Source organism: Melitaea cinxia, chromosome 12 (genome assembly GCF_905220565.1).
Source record: "Melitaea cinxia chromosome 12, ilMelCinx1.1, whole genome shotgun sequence".
In the NCBI taxonomy this organism is placed as follows: domain Eukaryota; kingdom Metazoa; phylum Arthropoda; class Insecta; order Lepidoptera; family Nymphalidae; genus Melitaea; species Melitaea cinxia.
In genome coordinates this window covers 5,540,214-5,563,672 of record NC_059405.1, presented here as the reverse complement: position 1 = coordinate 5,563,672, position 23,459 = coordinate 5,540,214, and the positions used below count along the sequence as shown (strand labels likewise).

Here is a 23,459-nt window from a genome sequence, read left to right as displayed (position 1 = left end):
ATTTTAAAGTAATGTATATTAAAACAAGAATTATTTGAAGTTATAATTATAAGAGATATAAATAAATCTGCCGAGTGCAGAAAATTAAAAATTGTTGATCTGGATTTTTAAAATGTTTACAAATTTCTGAAGCCCAGGATCTATGCCCGTGACTTAGTTCGCTTCCACTTTTTTTATTTTATTGTAAATGTCTTAAGTTCTAAGCGGCGTATTAGGATAAAATATGAACCAGTTTTTGAGCTAGACTTTTAGCAATACAATTACAAAAACCACATCAATAATTACATTTAGCAGTATTTACGTGATATACAAACGTACGTTACGTAATGTTAAAAAGCCGACCGATGGCGGGATAACGATCCAACTGCTGGATTTGACATACACAGGTCGAAGACGGGCAGCAGCGTCTTCGAAGCGATAAAGCCAGCTCTGCTGTCACCAACCCGCCTGCCCAGCGTGGTGACTATGAACAACACACATGAGTTCCCACCATATTTGGCACGGACTTGTGGAGGCTTATGACCAGTCGTGGAGTGCGATAGGCTGAATAATACTTTTGGTTTCGGTTGATTCTATGAAGACCATTTATGCACTTTTTCCTCAATATCTCCTATCGCCAGGCATAACCAGTTACTATACTTTAATTGATATTAAACAGATATGTTTATCTCTTACTGGTATGCGCGATCACTCTTAAAGTAGGTCAACGTTACTGTTTCTCATGATTTCAATTTTCAGTCTCCATTTTTCCATTTTATTTCACAAGGGGTAAACATCAAAAAGTATTAAAAAGTGAATTAATTGAATATTCGTATTTTACTTCATTTATATATTATTATTATATAGTTAGAAATAATAATTTTTATAAATAAACTTATATAAATAAAATTGTATATGAAAACTAGCTGACTCGGCAAACCTTGTCTTGCCGCTAAACTCTATTTAAAAATAGGGATTGGTAGGTAGAAGGGTGAAAATTTTGGGTTGTATGTATTTTTCAACACCAAATCATAATAAAATAAAAAATGAATTTCATTTAGGGGGATGAAAAATAGATGCTGTTCGATTCTCAGACCTACCCAATATGCACACAAAATTTCATGAGAATCGGTCAAGCCGTTTCGAAGGAGTTTAACTACAAACACCGCGACACGAGAATTTTATGTATTAGATAGGTACCTACTGATGTCAAAATTATGTAGAAGTATAAACCAAACTTTACTTATAGAAATTACAGAGTAGGGTCAAAGATTACATTTTGTGTTATTTACGTACACCAAATTTTAATCTTTAATTACTGAACAAAAGACTTATTTTCAAATATCACATATAGATAAGTTTGAATAAATATTTTTTAATGAATTGATAACTTGTTCTGGATTAGTAGTATTTTGTTACGAGTTTTCCTTACGATAAGAGTTTCTTTTGTGAATAGAATAAATCAAAATGCTGTTAAAAGGAACCAGAATAATAACAATTAGCATGAAAATGCTCCCTAAGAGCATGGTACGTATTCTTTGAACGTCAAATATTAGATTATACGAAGTATTTTTCATTTTATGGTTACCTGTTACCACCACAGAGTACTTTGTATATATAGGTAAGTTACCACTTACCAGTCGCAGTCGCTTTTGGGCAGTAGAAGCGGTTCCGACTTAAAGTTAATCAATAACGTTTTGCATCACTTACCGTACTACATTTCAAGTCATCGCTTTATAAATAAAAATATTAAAAAAAAAAATTGTTTTCGAAGTACTTTATTCTTTTTGTTCTTTAAAAATAGTTCTCAAGAATAATGGCAGCATATTCTACGAAAGTTTTTCTCAACGACGTCGTTATTGCATCAGCAGTTAGGACTCCTATGGGATCATTTAGAGGAAGTCTCGCCAATGTATCAGCCACAGAGTTAGGGGCCGTCGCAGTAAAAGCAGCTATCGAAAGAGCCGGCATCCCAAACGAAGAAGTTAAAGAGGTTAGTTAAGAGTTTGCCTACTTTCTATTTTACAGTTATTGGCTGTGGTGCGTTATTCGCATTATTAAATTATATGCATGTCACAATAGAATTTATTAATTAGTTAAAAAAAATTATATCAAACTTTATACTAAAAATTATATCTACTATCATTTTATCAAACTTTAAAGTAATAGTATAGATAACAAATCCCTTTAAAAGATTCTCTTTTGAGTTATTCTTAAGAAATTAGATGAATGATGAAATCTTTTTTAAACTCTTATATTACATGTCCACTATTTTTTTTTCAAATTATTTTATTAAAAAAAATTCCATTTTAGGTATACATGGGCAATGTTTGTTCTGGCTACCTTGGTCAAGCTCCTGCCAGACAAGCTGTAATTTTTGCTGGTCTTCCAAAAAGCACAATATGCACAACAGTGAACAAGGTTTGTGCATCTGGTATGAAGTCAGTCATGTTAGCTACCCAAGGTCTTCAGATTGGTACCCAAGATGTAATTCTTGCTGGGGGAATGGAGTCCATGTCAAATGTACCTTACTATCTAAAGAGAGGTGAAACCGCTTATGGTGGAATGCAACTGGTAGATGGTATTGTGTTTGATGGATTGACTGATGTGTACAACAAATTTCACATGGGAAATTGTGCGGAAAATACAGCAAAGAAACTAGAAATCACAAGACAAGAGCAAGATGAGTATGCTATAAATAGCTATAAGAGAAGTGCAGCAGCTTATGAAGCCAAGGTTTTTGCTGATGAATTAGTACCTGTCCCCGTCCCTCAAAAGAAGGGTGCTCCCCCAGTAATATTTTCAGAAGATGAGGAGTACAAACGGGTAAACTTTGAAAAGTTTAATAAACTAGCAACAGTATTTCAAAAAGAAAATGGCACAGTGACAGCAGGTAATGCTTCAACATTAAACGATGGTGCTGCAGCCCTTGTTCTGATGACTGCTGAGGCTGCGCAAAGATTAAATGTGAAGCCCTTGGCTCGTGTTGTTGGTTATGCCGATGGAGAGTGTGACCCAATAGATTTCCCTATTGCACCGGCTGTTGCTATTCCTAAGTTATTAGAAAGAACAGGTGTTAATAAAGATGATGTAGCACTGTGGGAAATCAATGAAGCTTTCAGTGTAGTAGCGGTTGCAAATCAGAAACTCTTGAATCTTGACCCAGCCAAGGTAAATGTTCACGGTGGTGCAGTAAGTCTTGGTCATCCTATCGGGATGTCAGGGGCACGCATTGTTGTGCACCTATGTCATGCTTTAAAGAAAGGCGAGAAAGGTGTTGCATCTATCTGTAATGGGGGTGGTGGTGCCTCTTCTATAATGATTGAGAAATTGTAAGTTTATGAAAATTGTACCTAAAGTTCACTACAACCCTGAAGTATAAAAAATAACTTTACAAAAATACACTTCGTAAATAACTTTAATCGTTAAAACAAAATATAGTGTATAAAAATGTGCCTTCTTACTTTGTTATCATTATTTAACTTACTAATTGTATTTTATTCAAGTAGCTATAAGCAAATATTTTATACAATATATATTGTTATTTTTAAAAAATATATTTAAAAATTATGTTAATTAAATCTAATAAGTTACAACAATAGTATCATTTTAATCTTTTCCTAAGACATTGTAAATTTTCAGGGCTGATGGTGTTGAAGGCCCTCCTATTTTGACATTCTACACAAAAGACCCATGTCAACTATGTGACACAGCAATGGAAGAATTAGAACAATATAAAAATAAATTAACTATTCAAAAAGTTGATATTACAAAGCAAGATAATCTTAGATGGCTAAGATTGTACAGATATGATATACCTGTTTTATTTTTAAATGGCAGATATTTATGTAAGCACAGATTGAACCATGATTTGTTACAAAAGAGGTTACATGACATTGAAAATCAAAACAAATAATGAATAGGAGAAATATTGTTAGCAACATTAAAATAAATTGAAATACTTATTAAAATCATATGTAGTGCGATCTAGTCATACAAACACCATAAATCTTTTATCAATATTTTTTTAAAAATATACAGTATAAATTATGATTTTGTTTAAATCCACACACGGAATCATAGTCACTTTAGTTACCAAATTAGTTATTTTTGTTATGTAATAATAATAATAATAATCAAATTAATACACAATTTGGTTCCACCATCACCATTCTACCACCGAACCGCTAGGCATCGCTTGAGTGTGCACCGCTACGTGGTTGAAATCCCACGATCTCGCACTAAGCGTTTTGCTTCCTCTTTCTTAATACGCACCGCAAAAATCTGGAATGCCCTTCCGGCTTCCGTTTTTCCAAATAATTACAACTTGGGTATTTTCAAATCAAGAGTGAATAGGCATCTTCTAGGCAAGCGCGCACTATCTTAGGCTGCATCTTCACTTACCATCAGGTGCGATCGCGGTCAAGCGCTAGTCTATATATTTAAAAAAAAAATCAAATTAATACAATGAATGCTTATTAGGTGATTAAGTTCTACAGGCTACCACTCATGTAATTCAATTTAACATTTTATTTATGCCTATATAAATAAGCTTGATTGCGGTTTCTTTTTGCTGTTTTTCTTTTCTTTAAATTAATATAAAACTCAATCTACCACGCTGCTCCACTGCGGGATGGCGTATATATTTCTTACTATTAGTGACGATTGCTGTCAGGTATATATGATAACAATCTTAACGTGTTCTCCGAGGCATGCTGGGGAACCCAAAATGAATGACATCCAAACCGGAAAGAAATATTTGTACAAAAACAAATATACTATTCCGAACAGGATTTGAACTCACAAACAACGGTGTTTAGGACGTGTACATGGCACACGCACCACTAGGTATACCAGAGCGTTTGTTTAACAACTGTAAATTAAATGCAATTTTATATGCTGTAAATAATGAAAATCTGGAGTATTTTATCTTTATTGGGTAGAATTAGTGTAAAGATTCCCAAAAAAAATCAGTTAATTCAGAATTGCAATATCACTTATTTGTTACATTAAAAGAATTCTTATACATTAACTAAAAACTATTTCTTAATGCACTGAAAAATTGTAAATTTATGATGTAATCATTGTAAATTTTTTTTTTAAGAACTTGCAAGATTGTTAGAACGAGTAGTTCATCAAAATAGCTAAATATTATAAAATATAGTCATAAAAAGCAATCAGATTAGTTTCAACTTACAATGTTAATATTCAGCTACAATATTTTAAATACGTCGTAACAAACTTTGTTAACTGATTTATAATTTAATACTAAAAGTAACTGACTTGTGCGCACTTTGTTCGGCGACATAGTGGGGACATAGGACTGTTGATTTCGAGTTTATCGACTACCTATTGTAATTTTAATAGTATAAACAGACACTCCAATTTTATTTATTTATATGTATTAAATTCTTTATTGCATTAAGTAAATTTTACAGTAGTCGTTATAGGTAATATAGGAAGTTGGCAAGGGCGAACTTATCTCCAAAACAAATCGCTTCCAGTCAACCCATAGCAGTGAGAGATAATGGGAAAAGTAGTACAGGAATAAAAGAATAATAAAAAACATATATATAAATGCTATGCCGTGTGGTGTCGGCCGAATAGAATAGTACCACCCCCTTTCTTCCCGTTGGGGTCGTAAAAGGCAACCGAGGGATAAACCTGGCTCAAAATCATCAGGGTCCTGGAGAAGGAAAACTTCATTTCAAACCCGGAATGGGGTCTCCGTCAAGCATTCGTGGCATAGCTCTAAAATGCGAAAGACTCCTGCAGCCGAACTGGCTCCACACGTATCGACTCTTCGTTCCTGTGGGCCTAGCCAGTGAGGTCGAGAGGGTGACGCAGAGCTTAGGCAACTCTGCGTTTTCCTGAAGAGTGTCCTAGGCGACACAGTGTCTGTCTAAATCGTCTGCAATAGACGGACTAAGGCCAATGATGATGATGATGATAAAATACATACACTACACATACATCTACATACATACATACATAATACATATATACATCTCATACATCTATACTGATTTTGGAAAGCAGATATAGTTCTTGGAGCGGAGAATAGCAGTAAAAAGTAGCAAGTGATATTATAGAAGCGGAGCGAAGTGAGGCGGAGTAGAGCTGAGTTGAGTTAAGCGGACCAAAGCTGTATTGAGTCGTGTTCAAGTCAATCAAATTCAATCTCTCGGAGATATAGGTAACCTAGGTATATAGGATACCTTATATGTTTTCGGTAAAAAAGCTGATCTTTTATATCTTTCTGATTTAGAAGATAGATATTCGGATACAGATGAAATAGAACTGATAGGCGCATATTGTTTTAATACAAAAAGAATATATATATAGATATCATTCGGGATTCAAGACCATATAAAATTCCATTGAAATTTTATCTTTCTTTGAAACATTCGATGATGAAATATTTGAAAATTCATATGCTGTCAAGAAAAAATTATAACTTTCAATTAATTTCTTATTTATTGTAACGTCGCTAACTAAACTAAAACTCTGTCTACTTTAATGACAAGTTTACCCTACCTACCTTCTTACCTACCACTCCGCATTGTCCTACCACCAAAGAGTAATATACCTACCACCCTCAGCTTTGTGCGTCCCGCTCGGCTCCTCGACACCGTTCGACTTCGCTATTCTCTGCTCCGCTTACACTGTTTCCACATGTTTTACTGAGGTAGGGTACAGCAGGAAATTGCGTGCTTAAAATATGGAGCAGCGCGACTGGGGTAGAGTACCTCGACCTTACAGAAGATCACAGCTAAATAATACTACTTTTGAGCAGTTTTGTGTTCCTGTTGGTGATTAAGGTGACCAGAGTCCCTGGGGGGAATTGGGAATAGGGTCGGCAACGCGCTTGCAATGCTTCTGGTATTGCAGACGTCCATATAAAGCACATGTTTCACACATCCACATGTTTTACTGAGGTAGGGTACAGCAGGAAATTGCGTGCTTAAAATATGGAGCAGCGCGACTGGGGTAGAGTACCTCGACCTTACAGAAGATCACAGCTAAATAATACTACTTTTGAGCAGTTTTGTGTTCCTGTTGGTGATTAAGGTGACCAGAGTCCCTGGGGGGAATTGGAGATAGGGTCGGCAACGCGCTTGCAATGCTTCTGGTATTGCAGACGTCCATATAAAGCAACGGTAATCGCTTTCTATTCCAGGGGAGTTGATGGATCTCCTAGTGGGCGCGTCCCCGCGTGGTGTATAGGGGAATAATTTTTTCGCCGATGTTATCGCCGCGGGTGGTAGGGGTCTTCGGACCCTCGCGGACTAAAACAAGAGTGCTGGGATCGTTGGGTCACGCTCCTGGGGATGGTGGGGCCTTTGGCCGGGGCGGTGTACCCGTCCTTCGGCTCAGATGTCGTGTGCGGTGGGTGGCAGGATGCCTGGGTGCCGATGGTGAGGGTGTGGCGCTGATACGGCGTAGAGACGTGGGGGTCGAGTTTTCTTTGTCCCACGCGGTGGACGGATAGGTGGGATCGCTCACCCGCCGTAAGGCGCACTCACTATATGTATTATTTATAAGTATGTTTATCGAAAAAAAAAAAAATGTAGCTATACCAGTCGGCTGTTACCTATAACACAAGCATTAAGTTGCTTTAAGAGAAGACAACCGTGTGTCTATTGTGTAGATATTTATTTATTTACTCTTGCGCCGAGGCCACGGTTCGCCGGAGTGGGGGCCGTGGCCACGCTGGGGCGCTGCGGCGGCACGAGGAGGTTTCGTCCTTGGGGCGCGGTGTTGCGGGCGGGGTCATCGGGTTGGGCGATCCGTCGTCCGCGCTAATCGGTCTCGAGAGGGACTATACGTGTTCAAGTGCGCCTTCTGAGGTGCTCTGTACTACGGTGGGACCGTAAGGGCAAGTGCCTGTGGGGTTGCGGAAGCATGCTATAGCGTCCCCGTGATCCCGCCATACAGGTGCGTCGGCGGAACAGACGTGGCGGGTTTTAGTCAATAAATGTCAGACATCCCTCTGGTGCCCCCGCGCCGGAGAGTGTTCATGAGGATTTTCCCCACGTTAAAAAAAATCGCGTAATATCAGGTGAGCTTGATTGCCGACCTAGTTATATATATGTGGTGTGCCTTGGAGGAATAAATATATTTATTTGACTTTTTATATATTTTTAACCGACTTCCAAAAAAGGAGGAGGTTCTCAATTCGACTGTATTTTGTTTTTTTTTTTTATGTATGTGAAATCAGAACTTTTGACTGGGTGGACTAATTTCGACAAAAAAAAATTTAATCTAAAGGTGGTGTATGTCGTTTGGTCCCATTCAAATTTATTTGAGATCTAACAACTACTTTTCGAGTTATATCTAATAATGCGTTTTTACTTGACGCTTTTTTCTTCGACCTGCGTTGTATTATACCACATAACTTTTTACTGGATGTACCGATTTTGATATTTCCTTTTTTGCTGGAAAGGAGATATCGTTAGTTTGGTACCATGATAAGGAAACCAGGATTTGATGATGGCATACCAGAGAAATCGAGGGAAACTCTCGAAAATCCACATAACTTTTTACTGGGTGTACCCATTTTGATAATTTTTAATTTAATCGAAAGCTGATGTATGTGGTCACATATAAATTTTATCGAGATCTGATAACTACTTTTGGAGTAATCTTTGATAATGCGTATTGGCTGCGGCTGCGGCTGCGGGCTGGCTTTGTCGCACCGAAGACACTGCTGCCCGTCTTCGGCCTGTGTATTTAAAAGCCAACAGTTGGATGGATATCCCGCCATCGTTCGGCTTTATAAGTTCCAAGGTGGTAGTGGAACTGTATTATCCCTTAGTCGCCTCTTACGACACCCACGGGAAGAGAAGGAGTGGCTATATTCTTTAATGCCGTAGCCATATAGATTAACCTAACAATTACAAGCCTAACTTAAAAATTCTTATAACGTAAACTGAACTTCACTCCAGGGCTGCCAGATGTACGATTTTAATCGTACTCATACGATTTTTTTGCATTTTTACTCATGTACTTTAAATTTGTTTTGTTTTCCCCATTACAGTGCAGATTGTGAAAGAGCATTCAGCGAAGTTTATTTAATCAAAACAAAACTTAGAAACAGTTTATCCAATAATACACGTAAGGGCAAATTATTAGCTAAGCAATTAATTAAGAAGAAATGAAAATTTTACGAAGTTTAACCCAACAAATTCTTTTATTAAAAAATATGACTTCAAAATTTCCTTGGCATACGATTTTTTTTAGTTGGCGTACGATCACACTTTTTGTGCACCTGGCAGCCCTGATACGTAGTCTGTGATGAAATATGGCATTAAAATTTTCATTTTTCATCACATCCCATCACTGATCAAATTCCCAACCAAATACAAATTTAACAATTTGAGTTGTGAGTTGTGAGAAACAATTTAATAAAAAATGGATGTATCCAAGAAGTGCCTGAATATGAGCATTAAGTTGTAGGTTGTTGACAAAAAAATATTTATTGGTATGTCGTATGATTTGGTGTAAATAACATTAAATACAATATAAATACTTTATTTCACTAAATCGGTAACTAAACATGGATAATTCAGCTATTCAAACTTTGGAAGCAGCGGCGCAAATTTTAATGGTGAGTGTTTCTGTAAATAATAATCTCCATAAGTAAATACTGTTATGTTTATTTACGTTAGAAGCTGCGCATGGTAAATATCTTTTAAATGTTATTTTTTATAGGCACCGCCTAATTTAGTGACTTCTGAGCAGCGACATCAGGCTGAGAGTGTTTTCCTCGAATTCAGGAGCACTAAAAACCCATATCAACTATGTAGAGAAATTCTAGAGAAATCTACTACAGATTGTGTACTTTTTGAGGGTGCTGGTCTCATAAAAACTGCTCTTATAAGAGAATGGAACATGTTAACAGCAGATGACATATCATCACTTAGAGAATATCTTCTGAGTTATCTTTTAAGAAGAGAAGTACCAACTTTTTTAAAAGAGAAGTTATTACAGGTACGTGATATATAATAAAATACATAAATAATTATTGAGTATTGTCAAAAATTTAATCAGTTTCTAGTTAATTTTCTGTCGTTTTGCAATATTTGTTATTAATAAAGACCTCAACTTTAGCAATATTTAATGTATTGTAGACTATAGCAGTAATAATTAAAAGAGGTAGCATAAATGATGGTGGCAGAGAACGAAGAGCGCTATTGGATGAATTAGAGAAAATTATTCTTGGTTCAACAATAAGTCAACAGAAGTTGGCATGCTCTCTTATATTGGCTATAATGCAAGAATATGCCATAACTGTGAAATCAGCTGATGTTGGATTAATATGGGAGGTACATTTCAAATTAAAGAAGTCTTTTGAGGGTCAAGATCTTAAAAGAATATTTAGATTTACTATTGGAGTATTAGAACAAATTGTTAAATCTGGTCACCAACTAGAGGGCGAGCAGGCAGCATTGACAAAGCAGCTGTTAACAATCGTTGAAATTATTTTATGCTGGAATCACGTATCACCATTTCTTTCCAAGAGATTGATTGGTGCTTTTGAAGCCATATATGAAAGTGATACTGCACCTGCATTACGTCTAAGTCTTAACTGGAGAGATACAATCATGCAACCAGAGCTAATAGCACTGTTCTTTGAAATACATATGTATGTAAGAAACAACCCTGATTTACTTAATTCATCACTTACATGTCTAGTTCAATTGGCTAGTTTGAGTGGTGTTGTTGTATCCGCTAGTAACCTAAAACAACAATACTTAGAAAACTATGTAAATAGTTTTGTCAGGATTTTAGGCTTTATACAGCCTTCTGAAAGAGAAATGCTGGGTATATCACAAATATACCGGCGATTAGTTCAGTTCTTCACAGCACCTATGATAGCGTCTACACCTCCAGCCTTTCTACAATATTTGACACAATATACTTGCCATTGTATTAGAGGGTCAGTTATAGAAGAAGGTGTAAGTGTTTATCTTTTACTTCATATTTTTAAAATTTGAATAGGAACTTGAGATGAGATAAGAAAAAAAAAAAAATTACTTAAAAATAATGTCAAAATATTATAGATTTTTATTGTTATTTCGTTTTAGATCAGATTGTGAATTTTTTTTAGAAATTCCAATGTAATAAGTAATGAATATATATAAAAAATCATCACTTTAACAAATATTATTTTAGATAAATGATGACACAGTTTGGAGAGAGTCTTTGAATAAATTTCTACATACTTGGAGTTCTTTAGTACATGATGCTGATGGTTTCTCTAATGAAACACTAATGAATCCCTGCATAGAGATCTTCAATACATATCTGCAATGTAGATTAGCGCCACCCGATGGAACAAGGTAAATTACAGTCCAATCTATTAAAGTTTACAATTTTATATAATCAAGCTGATCTGGCAAACTTTGTACTACCAAATTTTTTTTCGTCATATCGATTTTTTTAAATTGCCTTTTATACAAACCTTGTCCTGATAATTTAATTTAATTTGAAGATTTACAATAATTTATCAAATATGACTAGAAAATACTATAAAGTTCATATACCCCTTTATTCATGTCTTATTTTTAATGAGTTGAACGTTGGGGCTTGGGGTCTCTTTGTTTTGCTTATTTTTGATGACATGGGAGCCAGGGTCTATCAAAGGTGGTTATGTCAGCGATATTTATATTATTTATGAAGTCTTGTTCTCTTTTTTGGTAGGGCTTTAGATTAAGACCCGTCGAATTATCTAACCCATCCAACTACAAAATGACGGGTCTTAGTCTAAAGACTAGCCTCTTTTTTTGCAAAATTAACTAGGTTTTAATTGGAGCAAATATAGCTACCCTACTTGTATATGCTTGACTGCGAAAAGCTGGTATTTTTTGAAGTTATACCTTGATACTTCGTAACTTTGAATGAAGTATAAACAGAATAGAAGTTGTGAATATGTGAATAAATATGTAAATACAAAAATCTACCTATAAAGACGGCCAGGGCCATATGATCCATAAGATGTGTAAAATGTTTTTAAAAACAGATAGTATACATAGATATATTTTGTTTATATTTTAACTAATATGTTGACGTGAAATCAAATTACCTATCGGCCACTTTACAATATCTACGAAAAATAAAACACACTCAGAAAATGTTAGCCATATTGTTCATATTGTTATGGAAGTGATGCAGCCATTTGTGAATAAAGGTACAAATGTTACTAGGAACTGACAATCTTTTTACATCTGTTTAACTAACAAAAATATTAATCTCAAAACGAAGAACTCCAGTTAAAATAATAATACTAGAGAAATTTAATTTGTGTAAAACTATTGTTCAGAGGTAAGGAAAGTAGGGATGGCTGTAATGATGACATAAGGGACGATATGGAAGAAGATGAACGTCAATTACACAGTAATGTCTTGTTGACTATCGGAGCTATCGCGAGAAAAGCACCGGCTCACTGCTGCCATGTACTACACACACTTCTGACTGATAGAAGTAAAAGGTAATGTTGTCATTAATCTTTACCAAAATCACGCTAGTATTATTACGCACTAGTAGTATTTAGAAACTGGTCTTTGAACAGGAATTAGTGGAACATTTTAAGCTATATTTTCGTCACTTGATTGAGTATGGTATCCAATTTTTACCTAATTAGTGTTTAGTAAAGGGAGCTTAAACTCTTCTTTAGGGGTCATTTATTAATCACCATAATGTGATCATAATATGTGAGGATCGATAGGGATCTCTCTGGCAAAAAATCACAAAGTATCATGGGGGGGAGGAAGTTGTTAGGAGATATCAATGTATTTATTTTTCGTTAAATCCGTGATTCAATTGCCTAATAAATGAAATATAAAAAACAACCGACAACACCTTGCAACTTTGGATATCTGTCTCTAAATTTGTAACATGATTCATGATGATGAAATTTTCAAATTGAAATCAGATTATACACATATTTCAAGATAAAATTCTAAAAATTTCAATATATTTTACTTTGTCTTTGTAGGCTTGAAAATCATTTACAACTTATGCACATGGGTAAAATGCAAAATATGAATGGAGGGGATCAACTGGTTACTTTGTTTGAAGATTTGCATTGGATTTTAATGATAACTGGTAAGATTACAGAGCGCTAATAAAATTGTCATCATCAACTTTTTATTATTAAAATGAAAATCAAAATTACTCATTAAATTTAAATGGGACCACATGACAAGTATTGGTTTATAAAAGAAACATAAAAATTGGTGCACCCAGTAAAAAGTTATGAGGTATAATTCAAAAAACAGTCAAGTAAATACGCGTTAATAGATATAACATACATATAATCACGCCTCTCCCGTAGGGGTAGGCAGATACCACTTCTTTTCACTTGCTACGATCCTTACATACTTCTTTCGCTTCGTCCACTTTCATTATTCCCTTCATACACGCTCTTCGGTTTAGGGTACTCTTGACCTGGCCTTTTTTCAAGACGTCCCTTATTTGGTCTCGGAACTTCCGCCTTTTTTTTAGCGTGGGGGAAATCCTCCCGCGAGTGGGGACCCCGGAGGGGATTCAGACTCTTACTGAATAAAAAGTCTGAACGTCCGCCTAGGTCTACCCCTATCAACCTTTCCATTTACACTCGCCTTATACACTTTTTTCGTCAATCGTTCTTCACTCATTCTCTCGACATGGCCAAACCATCTGAGCATACCTTTCTCAATTTTTGTCACTACATCTTCTTTCAGACCACAACGTTTCCTTATATCAAGTTGTATCAAAATTTTATATTTCTGCTTCGTTCAAACTATACTGGGATACGCTTGTAGTATATGGGCCCCTGTAAACAATGTACACACCGACAGGATTGCATCACTCCAGAATTTTTTTTATAAAATTTTTAAATTTCAAAAGTTACAGAATCTGTCCCACCTTATACAACACTACCAAATTGAATCCCTATCCCAACGTCGTAAGCAGTACGATATTATCTTATTACATGATATCGTGAGTGGGAAAATAGATTGCAGTGAGCTTTTATCCCAAATTGAATTCCGAATACCATCAAGACGCTCTAGACATATTAAACAATTGTTTCGTACATCTCGAGTAAGAACTAATTACGCACGTAACTCGGTCCTCTGCCGTATTGTCAATACGTATAATACGCAGTATTCAAACTTAGACCTGTTTTACCTAAGAACGAAGATGGCACTTAAAAAAGAAATCAAAATGATGCATTTTTGTAGTATCATCAAAAATGTTCAAAACCAGCACCTACAGATTTATACACAAACCCACACTAATACACCTTCGTCTTACATACACACACATACACGAACACATATTCACCTTTTCATGTCTTACACTCACCTCTAACTGCAGTGGATGGAATGGAACATAGCCGTTTACTTTTTATTACTTTCTGTTATTTTTTAAATATAGTGTCTAGTTATGTATTTTATAATGATTTTTTTTTTTTATATTAGTGTGATCCTATTTTAGCCATATTTGTACATTATATTGTAGCATAACGCTGTTGGATTGCCTGTAAAATAAATAAATAAATCTCACTATTTCTTATCCTATCACTCAGTTTAACTCCTATCATACTTCTTAACGCTCTCATCTCAACTGCATTTATTCTGCTTTCATGTTTCTTCTGCCATACCCAACATAAAAAATTAAATAAAAAATCAAAATAAAATAAAAAGTATAATTTGTACGTTTGACAATAATGCACTGATATGTGTCGTAATATAATTGAATTTTTTATATATTGATAATGAAGTAATAAATTGTTTTCAGGTCATTTCCTAGCATTAGATTGTACGGAGGGTGAAACAGTAACGATACCCACTGAATTGGTCGAGTATAGTGTTGCACAAAACGCTAATGTGGATGCATCTTTACGATACTTGGTTGGGGAAACTAATGTTACAGACAATGTGGATGATATTTTAAAGTTAGAATTTTTTTAATTAATTTTATTGACACAATATGATTTAAAACTCCTTTGACTTAAGTTCTAGTATAACAAATAGCATTTTTGCAAAATTTTGTTGCACATTTTGTATAATGAAACTGTATTTCATTTCGCATTTGTTTTCATAAAGTATGAGCAAAAGCATTTAGGGTTTTAGATATATGTTCTGCGTCATGTAAAAGATATGGTTATTTCGATATTACAAATCAAGACATCAAAAAATAAAAAATTGAAATACTCATATAACTTTTTTATTACTGCTTTTGCCAATATTCTATTCAAGTAGTCAAGGTATTCATAGATTTAACAGATAAAAATCCTATTGTATTAAAAAAGAATTTAAATTTAAATGGTTCTGAAAAGCGTTATTCAAATCCAAATGAGATGGTTAAAGATAGAGACGTGATTTCCATTTCTGTTTGTACACTTTATCAGTTTCTACTGTATTTATTCTTATTGTAATGCAAACTAAACTTACGACAAATTGTATGAAGTGATTGATGTACTTAAATAGTAATGTATGAACACGTTTTCTTTCAAAGATAAGGTTATTTTAGAAGATAAAATGTTAAACACTCAAATACAAGCTGTATTTACATATGTCAAGGTTACTCAGGACTGAGTTTGTTTTGCAAAAAAGTAAACATGGTGTTATGTCATTAGGTCAACTCATGCTTTATTATTTATTAGTTTGCAAATTCATTTACGAGAAAGTGATAAAATTTATAGATTATATTATGTATTGCTTACAATTTTGGTTGTATAAAAACCCTATGACACCACTCTTAAGGGTCGAATTTTCCTACATGTTGAAAGTTGCGTTTATTGCTCCATGCTTCACACTTCTTGTTGCAAAGCTACAAAATGTCTTACTAATTTATATCCATCCCCTTTTGTTGTAGCATGATAGACAGTAAACTATAATACTTTCTACCTGTCTCCAATTCTTCTATCACCATCTTAAGAGGAGAATTAAAAAAATTCTTCCTTACCACTCAGGGACCATCCATCTGACACCCTTCCCCGGCCTTGTCACAATTGGTTACATTTATGAGAACCTAGTGTGACGTCACATATTTTGCAATTTTCACATTAGCCTCGACATTTTTATTAATCAAACAGATATGAAAATCTAAATATTAAGAAAAAAGATGGTCTTTAGAGCTATAGTATAGCGAGTGTTCATTCGCTAAAAAAATAAATTAAACTTTACTTAAATTAATCGTTAATCAGAATTATAGTTTGAAATGTGATGTCACACTTCGTCGACCTCCCTAAACTCTTGTTATGGCGTCTTAGGTTTTGTTGTAATTATCTAAGAACATGTTACTGTTTTGCAGGCTGGTGGGTGAAATCTTGCGCATCAGTTCGTACGAGTGCGCTGCCCTGGAGGCGGGGCTGGCGGCGGCCTACAGCCCCGAGCTCTCCGCAACGCTCTCCTGGCTGCTCAAGATCTGGGCCAACGCCTACCTCACGCTGCAGCCGCCCAACTGCTCCGAGGTATATTTACGACGAAAATATAAAAAATATCCACATAGACTGACTGACTGATGAAAACCTACCCCGAACGGATGTCCTTTAAACCAGGACCGGTCTGGCAATTTCGGAAGAATGGCCGTTCTAGTAATTACAGTTACTACTACAAAGTAGATAATATGATAATGAGTACAAAACTTACTTTATTTGTTCTGAACAAAATTATTTTCCGTTTGCGACCACTACACGATACGCAAAGCGATCCTATACCGATACCTAACCATAACTTTGTCTCGTCCGCCAGGTACTGGAAGCGGCGTTCGGTCGCGGCTCCCGCGGCGTGTCGTGGGTGGTGTCGCTGGTGGCGCGGCGCGCGGCCGCCACGCTGCGCCACCTGGCCGCGCAGCCGCCCGCCGCCGCGCACGCGCTGGCGCTGCTCGCCACGCTCGCCTACCCGCACCACCGGTACGCACACGCCCGCACGCACACGCCCGCACGCACACGCCCGCACGCACACGCCCGCACGCACACGCCCGCACGCACACGCCCGCACGCACACGGGCACGCACACACACGCACACACACACGCACGCACACACACACGCACACACACACGCACGCACGCACACGCACACACACGCACGCACGCACGCACGCACGTACACACACGCACGCACGCACGCACACACGCACGCACACACACACGCACGCACACCCACACACACACACACACACACACACACACACACACACACACACACACACAAACACAAACACAAACATTTTTTTACCCACGTTCATAGGAGAAAAAAGTTCTATTGGATATGATATACGTATTAAATCTTTAAACTTGCTTCAGTGTGGAGCAATTTGGTGTCGTAATAATGACTATTTTTTTTTCATTTCACAGCGAAAATCCTCTGGCAAGTTGTGAAGAGTTCCTAGCTTTAATTGTGTGGGAGGCAAACGGAAGCAATTTGTCCGGTGATCTTAGAAGGGAATTACATAGAGTTTTCGCTATTGCTGCTACATTTGCAGAAGGTAAGTTCTTTAGATAGTTTTCAAGTAATGTACTATTTACTAGAAATCTGTTGTATTTTATTTTCAAAAATTATATCGTATTTAATTTTGACTAACAATACTTATTTTTTAAGCTATAAAATTTGTAACATGAAGAACAACATTAATCTATGTAAGTACTCGCTAGCTCGCGCCTATAGGTATACTTTTATCAACCGAAACGCGCACGGACGTGTTTCATTCATATAAAATAATGAATGAATGATCAGTGCCTTACTACTTTCCAAGTCGATCGAGTAAAAATGAATATTAAAATTGAAACTTTTTTTTAATCAACATTACAATTGATTTATCAATTTTTATAGGTACTATAGATGATTCCAAAGTAAAATATTTCGTTTCCAAAACGGTTATAAAATCACCGTGTATAACGTTATAGTACTTTTTTTTCTCAAATTGACGCGGGTGAACCCGCGTGGCACAGCTAACTACTACTTACTAAACGTATTATATATTCATTAATAATTATTATCTTTGTTTTTGACGTATTTTAAATAATATTCAAGATTTTACTAAAAAAAATTTCATTGTCATAATAGGTGAAGAAAGAAGTCGGCTCCTCAGTAGTACGATAGCACTTCAAGAGAAACTAATGAACATAATAAACACGGAGTTAGATACGGAACCCGTTCGCAACATGCTCGCGGACACACTTGATTGTTACATCGGCATAGCTGAAGGCGTTCTCGAAGTAAGTAAATTTACAGCGTAAATAGTGCTGTTTTAGTTAGTTAGTCACGAGATATTAGTTACCCAAAGACTCCCAGAAATACAGTCTTTGAAACCCTTGCATCACACCACTGTAAGCTTGAATACTTTATTATTTAATTTTTTTATTTATATCTATATCTTTTGTTGTTTAACTTACGTATTGTGGATTTGAAAATTTTCGTTTTATTTGTATAACACTCCCTTTGGGTACTACATTGAGATAGAAAGCTGTCTGTTAACAATTTTGATGAAGTGATCGTTATGGGTTTCTACAAAACTGTAGCAGTAAGTAAAAATTTAAAGTAAAAAAATATTGTTATGGTACATAAAATTCTCTCAAAGTTCCTAATTCTTGTTTTTTACTTAATTGTTTTTTGAAAGGTATTCATCTTTATTAAATGTATTAATGTAAATTCGGGTAATATTACCTTAATTTACATTCCCTGTCATATTGCACTCCTAGAGTGCAGTGCTTTTAGCTTTTGAAACCAAAATAATTGTGTTTGCTCGCAAACGAAATAAACCGACTTCAATTACATCGACGAGTAACACAACGTAGATTGACCAAAAAATACTCAAGTAACTGCGCGTTATCAAAGATTACTCAAAAAGTAGTTATCAGATCTCAATGAAATTTATATGTGACCACGTGACAAACATCAGCTTTCGATTAAATTAAAAATTATTAAAATCGGTACACCCAGTAAAAAGTTATTGCGGATTTTCAAGAAGTTCCCTCGATTTCTCTGGGATCCCATCATCAGATCCTGGTTTCCTTATCATGGTACTAAACTAAGGATATCTTCTTTCCAACAAAAAAAGAATTATCAAAATTGGTACACCCAGTAAAAAGTTATTGCGGATTTTCAAGAATTTCCATCAATTTCTCTGGGATCCCATCATCGGATCCTGGTTTCCTTATCATGATACCAAACTAGGGATATCTCCTTTCCAAAAAAAAAAGAATTATCAAAATCAGTACATCCAGTAGAAAGTTAGTCCGGTATAATACAACGTAGGTCGACGAAAAAAGCGTCAAGTAAAAACGCATTATTAGATATAGCTCGAAAAGTAGTTGTTAGATCTCAAATAAATTTAAATGGGACCAATTGGCACACACCACCTTTCGATTAAAAGAAAATTTGTCGAAATCGCTCCACCCAGTCAAAAGTTCTGATGTAACAAACATAAAAAAAAAACAGTCGAATTAAGAACCTCCTCCTTTTTTGGAAGTCGGTTAAAAAAATATAGTAGGATGAAACCCACTGTAAAAGCTCTGTAATTCTCTTTGCATTGCATTTTCTGAAAACATTTACCACAGTAATGTATATTTTTTTACACCATCAGAAAGTAGAGATTTCAACAAACAAAAACCCATCCGACTTTTTTTAAAAAGCTGATATTTTGACGTGAGAATTTTCGATTGAATACGAGGGTGCTTTTTTGATATTGAGGTCAAAATAAGGTGAAAAAATAAATATTTAAAATAAAAAAATTACAGTGTATTTGGAACATAAAAAGGTAAGTTTTCACCAAATTTTTTACAAAAAAGCATTTTGTGAAATATACAAAACCAAAAACATGGTTTATTGAATTTTTCACATGAATTTCGAGGTTATGTGAAAAAAGTGTGAATGCACTTTGCCATAAACTTTTTTCCATAGGAGTTGTAGTATAGCCGGAAATTGAAATAAACTGTTTTTTACCCTTAAACAACCACTTCCTTCATTCCCTTCCACTTCCCGACCTCAGGTCGTCCGTAATTTATTTTTCCTTTCATTTTCGTAGTATTCTCTTCCTTTTCCAATGGGTTTCATTCTACTATAATTTTTCTCACTTTTTACCATTTTCAAAAACACTCTGGTATATCCTCTCTTTAATGATTTTAACGATTTCTAATTTTTTTAAATTAAAGGTATAATAGTTTTTTTTTTTTTTTTTTTTTTTGTAGTTTTATTACAGTAAATTAACTAACTGACTTCAAATAAATGATATTGCTACATTCAATGTTATTGCAGTTACATTAACTAGTCCAGTTATGTAATGTTTATGTTGATTTTAAACCGATTTGAGTCATTATATTTTACATCTTTTACTTTTTCAGGTAGGGACAGTAGATGAGCAGTTTGTGTTGCTTATGGGTGCTATAGATAAAATACCTGGTATTATATTCAGGTATCATAACTACCCCGGTGTGGTGTTACCAGCTTTAAATTTACTTGCCAAGAGTGCTAAGAGAATGTTGCATTCGGTTCAACCACAGAATGTTACTAAGTAAGTATTTATTTACTTCAATTTTAACTAATTTATTTAAATATTTAAAAATCTGATCTTAATATGTAGCATAAAAATAAAATAACATATTTTTTGAATAGTTTATTCATAAGTTTTTGTTTTAGGTTTCTAGAAGTTTGCAATGCTACATTTGAAGTTTATATGAGATGGAATTCTGGCAAAATATCGAGTATTCCACAAGACGCAGAAGAAGAAGCATATGAGGTACACATTTTATCCTGCTATACGTTCTATCAACAGATAATCAAATCAATGTAAAAAAAACTAGTTTTGAAACTAGTTCACGAATTGATTGTCAGTAAGTATTTACACATTATAAATTAATAATAATCACAGAAACATTGTCATATAATTTCCATAAAAAGGCGGTGCCTTTGTTAAAGTCCAGTTTCAGTTCACAGGTTACGGTATCTGGTTACCGCCAGACGGACTGTACTATCGTTTGTCACCTTAGGGGTCGTCCATTAATCATGTCATTTCATTACAGCCCTGCCCCTTCTCGTGATGTTCGGTAATTTTTTTCGAATCCCCTCCCCTTTCGAGCCTCACGTGGTTACTGAACGATCCCTTGTAACACGTTCCCCGGCCACCCCGCCCAATGTAACACTGGCGCTACTTGCAGGACATCTGCGCGCTGATGGAGGTGGTCAGCAGCGTGTCGCGGTGCGGCGGCGGCGGGTGCGGCGGCGGCGCGGGCGCGAGCGGCGGGCTGTGCGCGCGCGGGCTGCGGGCGCTGCTGCCGCTGGTGACGCCGGCGCTGCTGGCGCTGCCGGCGCTCGCCCTGCGCGCCTACCGCATGCTGCGCGACCTGGACCAGGCCGACCAGGTGCGCCCCACTGCTCTCTCACATACGGAGTGGTCGGCGGCGGCGCGGGCGCGAGCGGCGGGCTGTGCGCGCGCGGGCTGCGGGCGCTGCTGCCGCTGGTGACGCCGGCGCTGCTGGCGCTGCCGGCGCTCGCCCTGCGCGCCTACCGCATGCTGCGCGACCTGGACCAGGCCGACCAGGTGCGCCCTACTGCTCTCTTCACATACGGAGTGGTCGGCGGCTGTGCGCGCGCGGGCTGCGGGCGCTGCTGCCGCTGGTGACGCCGGCGCTGCTGGCGCTGCCGGCGCTCGCCCTGCGCGCCTACCGCATGCTGCGCGACCTGGACCAGGCCGACCAGGTGCGCCCTACTGCTCTCTTCACATACGGAGTGGTCGGCGGCTGTGCGCGCGCGGGCTGCGGGCGCTGCTGCCGCTGGTGACGCCGGCGCTGCTGGCGCTGCCGGCGCTCGCCCTGCGCGCCTACCGCATGCTGCGCGACCTGGACCAGGCCGACCAGGTGCGCCCTACTGCTCTCTTCACATACGGAGTGGTCGGCGGCTGTGCGCGCGCGGGCTGCGGGCGCTGCTGCCGCTGGTGACGCCGGCGCTGCTGGCGCTGCCGGCGCTCGCCCTGCGCGCCTACCGCATGCTGCGCGACCTGGACCAGGCCGACCAGGTGCGCCCTACTGCTCTCTTCACATACGGAGTGGTCGGCGGCTGTGCGCGCGCGGGCTGCGGGCGCTGCTGCCGCTGGTGACGCCGGCGCTGCTGGCGCTGCCGGCGCTCGCCCTGCGCGCCTACCGCATGCTGCGCGACCTGGACCAGGCCGACCAGGTGCGCCCTACTGCTCTCTTCACATACGGAGGTGGTCGGCAGCGTTTCGGCAAGGCGAACGGAGCACAAGAGAGCACACATTTTCTTTCTCTCATAGCCAGTTAAGTTTCGTATATCTATGACACAGTGCAGGCCTATTGTGCAGAAGTTTTACTTCATTCGTGTGGCCTAAAGCATACACATTTTTTGTGTATAAGAAATACAAATCGAATTTTGATTATTCAAAAAATTAATATTTTTTAGAATGTACAGAAACTGAGCGATATAGTATTGCAAAAGTACATCCGTATCTATATTTAAAATTTCATATCCAAAACATGCTTCATGATCTACATTTGATATGTGACGTGTAACAGATAACAATACACACATAAAACAGATAAAAAACTTACTACTTAAAAAAAACTTTACATAGAGATCTGAGAGAGAGAGAAAAGTAACATCTAGGCTATTTTTAGACAAGTAACATTGCAAAATGTAACTAATATGTTTATACGGAAATATTGATAAAATATTATTATTTTCAGCTAACGAATCTCCCCATAGAAGACTTCAACATGGTAATAACGGCGTTACGAGTCGGCCTGACAGCCGTTTCCTGTGACGTATCAACACTGTGCTGCGACACGATAGTCGGTATCGCTAATACCGTCCGTACACTAGGCGACGACAGTCCTTATGTCATATCTGTACTATCTCTGGCTGAATTACTACTAATGCTCATAATTAAGATGGAAATACCCCCTGACTCCATTCCAGCGGCCGGAGCCGCGATATACGCTCTAACTTGTGTTAAACCAGCGTTATTGGAGGGTTTGGCGAGACAGCTGATCGAAGCGTTCGCGGTCAATGACCCAGCTAACGTCCCTAGATTAGAGGAATCGTTCAGAGTACTCACGAACGGTGTTATCTTCGACGGCTTGAGAAACCATAAAATACGATTTCAGGATAATTTTGACAAGTTCCTGGCGAGCGTACACGGTTTTCTCATTGTAAAATAATCATTAATCTTATATTGTAAGGTTTTCGACAGATATTAACGTATTACATCAGTTGCGTCGATTGTATGTACGATTTTATCAGATTACTAGTCATAATGGCGCGGTTTTATTCTCAATTGAGAGAGACTTCGATCAATTTTTGTCAAATTGTAAATTGAATTTCTTATTGGGTACATGAATGCTAGCAAGACGAGTGATCGATATGTCCTTCCAGAGGGCTGTGTTATAGTATTATATAATATTATAAATAAATGTTTTACGTAAATGCAGATTCAGTTAAATTCCGGAATGTTCTCGTGATGTTTTCTGATATTT

At 37.3% G+C, this 23,459-nt stretch overlaps 2 protein-coding genes across 3 annotated transcripts; both read left to right on the top strand.

The window, feature by feature from the left end:
• The first annotated feature begins 1,356 nt into the window (after positions 1 to 1,356).
• On the top strand, positions 1,357 to 4,029 carry LOC123658367 (acetyl-CoA acetyltransferase, mitochondrial). Of its 2 annotated transcripts, XM_045593798.1 has the most exons (4): positions 1,357 to 1,506; positions 1,784 to 1,972; positions 2,293 to 3,311; positions 3,622 to 4,029. In XM_045593798.1, exons 1-4 carry the CDS (start codon positions 1,447 to 1,449, stop codon positions 3,893 to 3,895), a joined length of 1,542 nt encoding a protein of 513 aa, XP_045449754.1. In that variant the 5' UTR covers positions 1,357 to 1,446; the 3' UTR covers positions 3,896 to 4,029. The 2 variants fall into 2 exon arrangements, with proteins under 2 accessions (XP_045449754.1, XP_045449755.1); XM_045593799.1 differs by having other exon boundaries at positions 2,293 to 3,662.
• Positions 4,030 to 9,490: 5,461 nt separating this feature from the next.
• On the top strand, positions 9,491 to 23,144 carry LOC123658366 (exportin-4-like). The gene is made up of 15 exons (XM_045593797.1): positions 9,491 to 9,589; positions 9,694 to 9,972; positions 10,113 to 10,940; positions 11,158 to 11,324; positions 12,305 to 12,472; positions 12,980 to 13,089; positions 14,767 to 14,923; positions 16,285 to 16,444; positions 16,725 to 16,885; positions 17,331 to 17,461; positions 18,040 to 18,191; positions 20,316 to 20,485; positions 20,611 to 20,710; positions 21,129 to 21,332; positions 22,671 to 23,144. The coding sequence occupies exons 1-15, from the start codon at positions 9,539 to 9,541 to the stop codon at positions 23,142 to 23,144; spliced, it is 3,312 nt and encodes a 1,103-aa protein (XP_045449753.1). The 5' UTR covers positions 9,491 to 9,538.
• Positions 23,145 to 23,459: the final 315 nt, after the last annotated feature.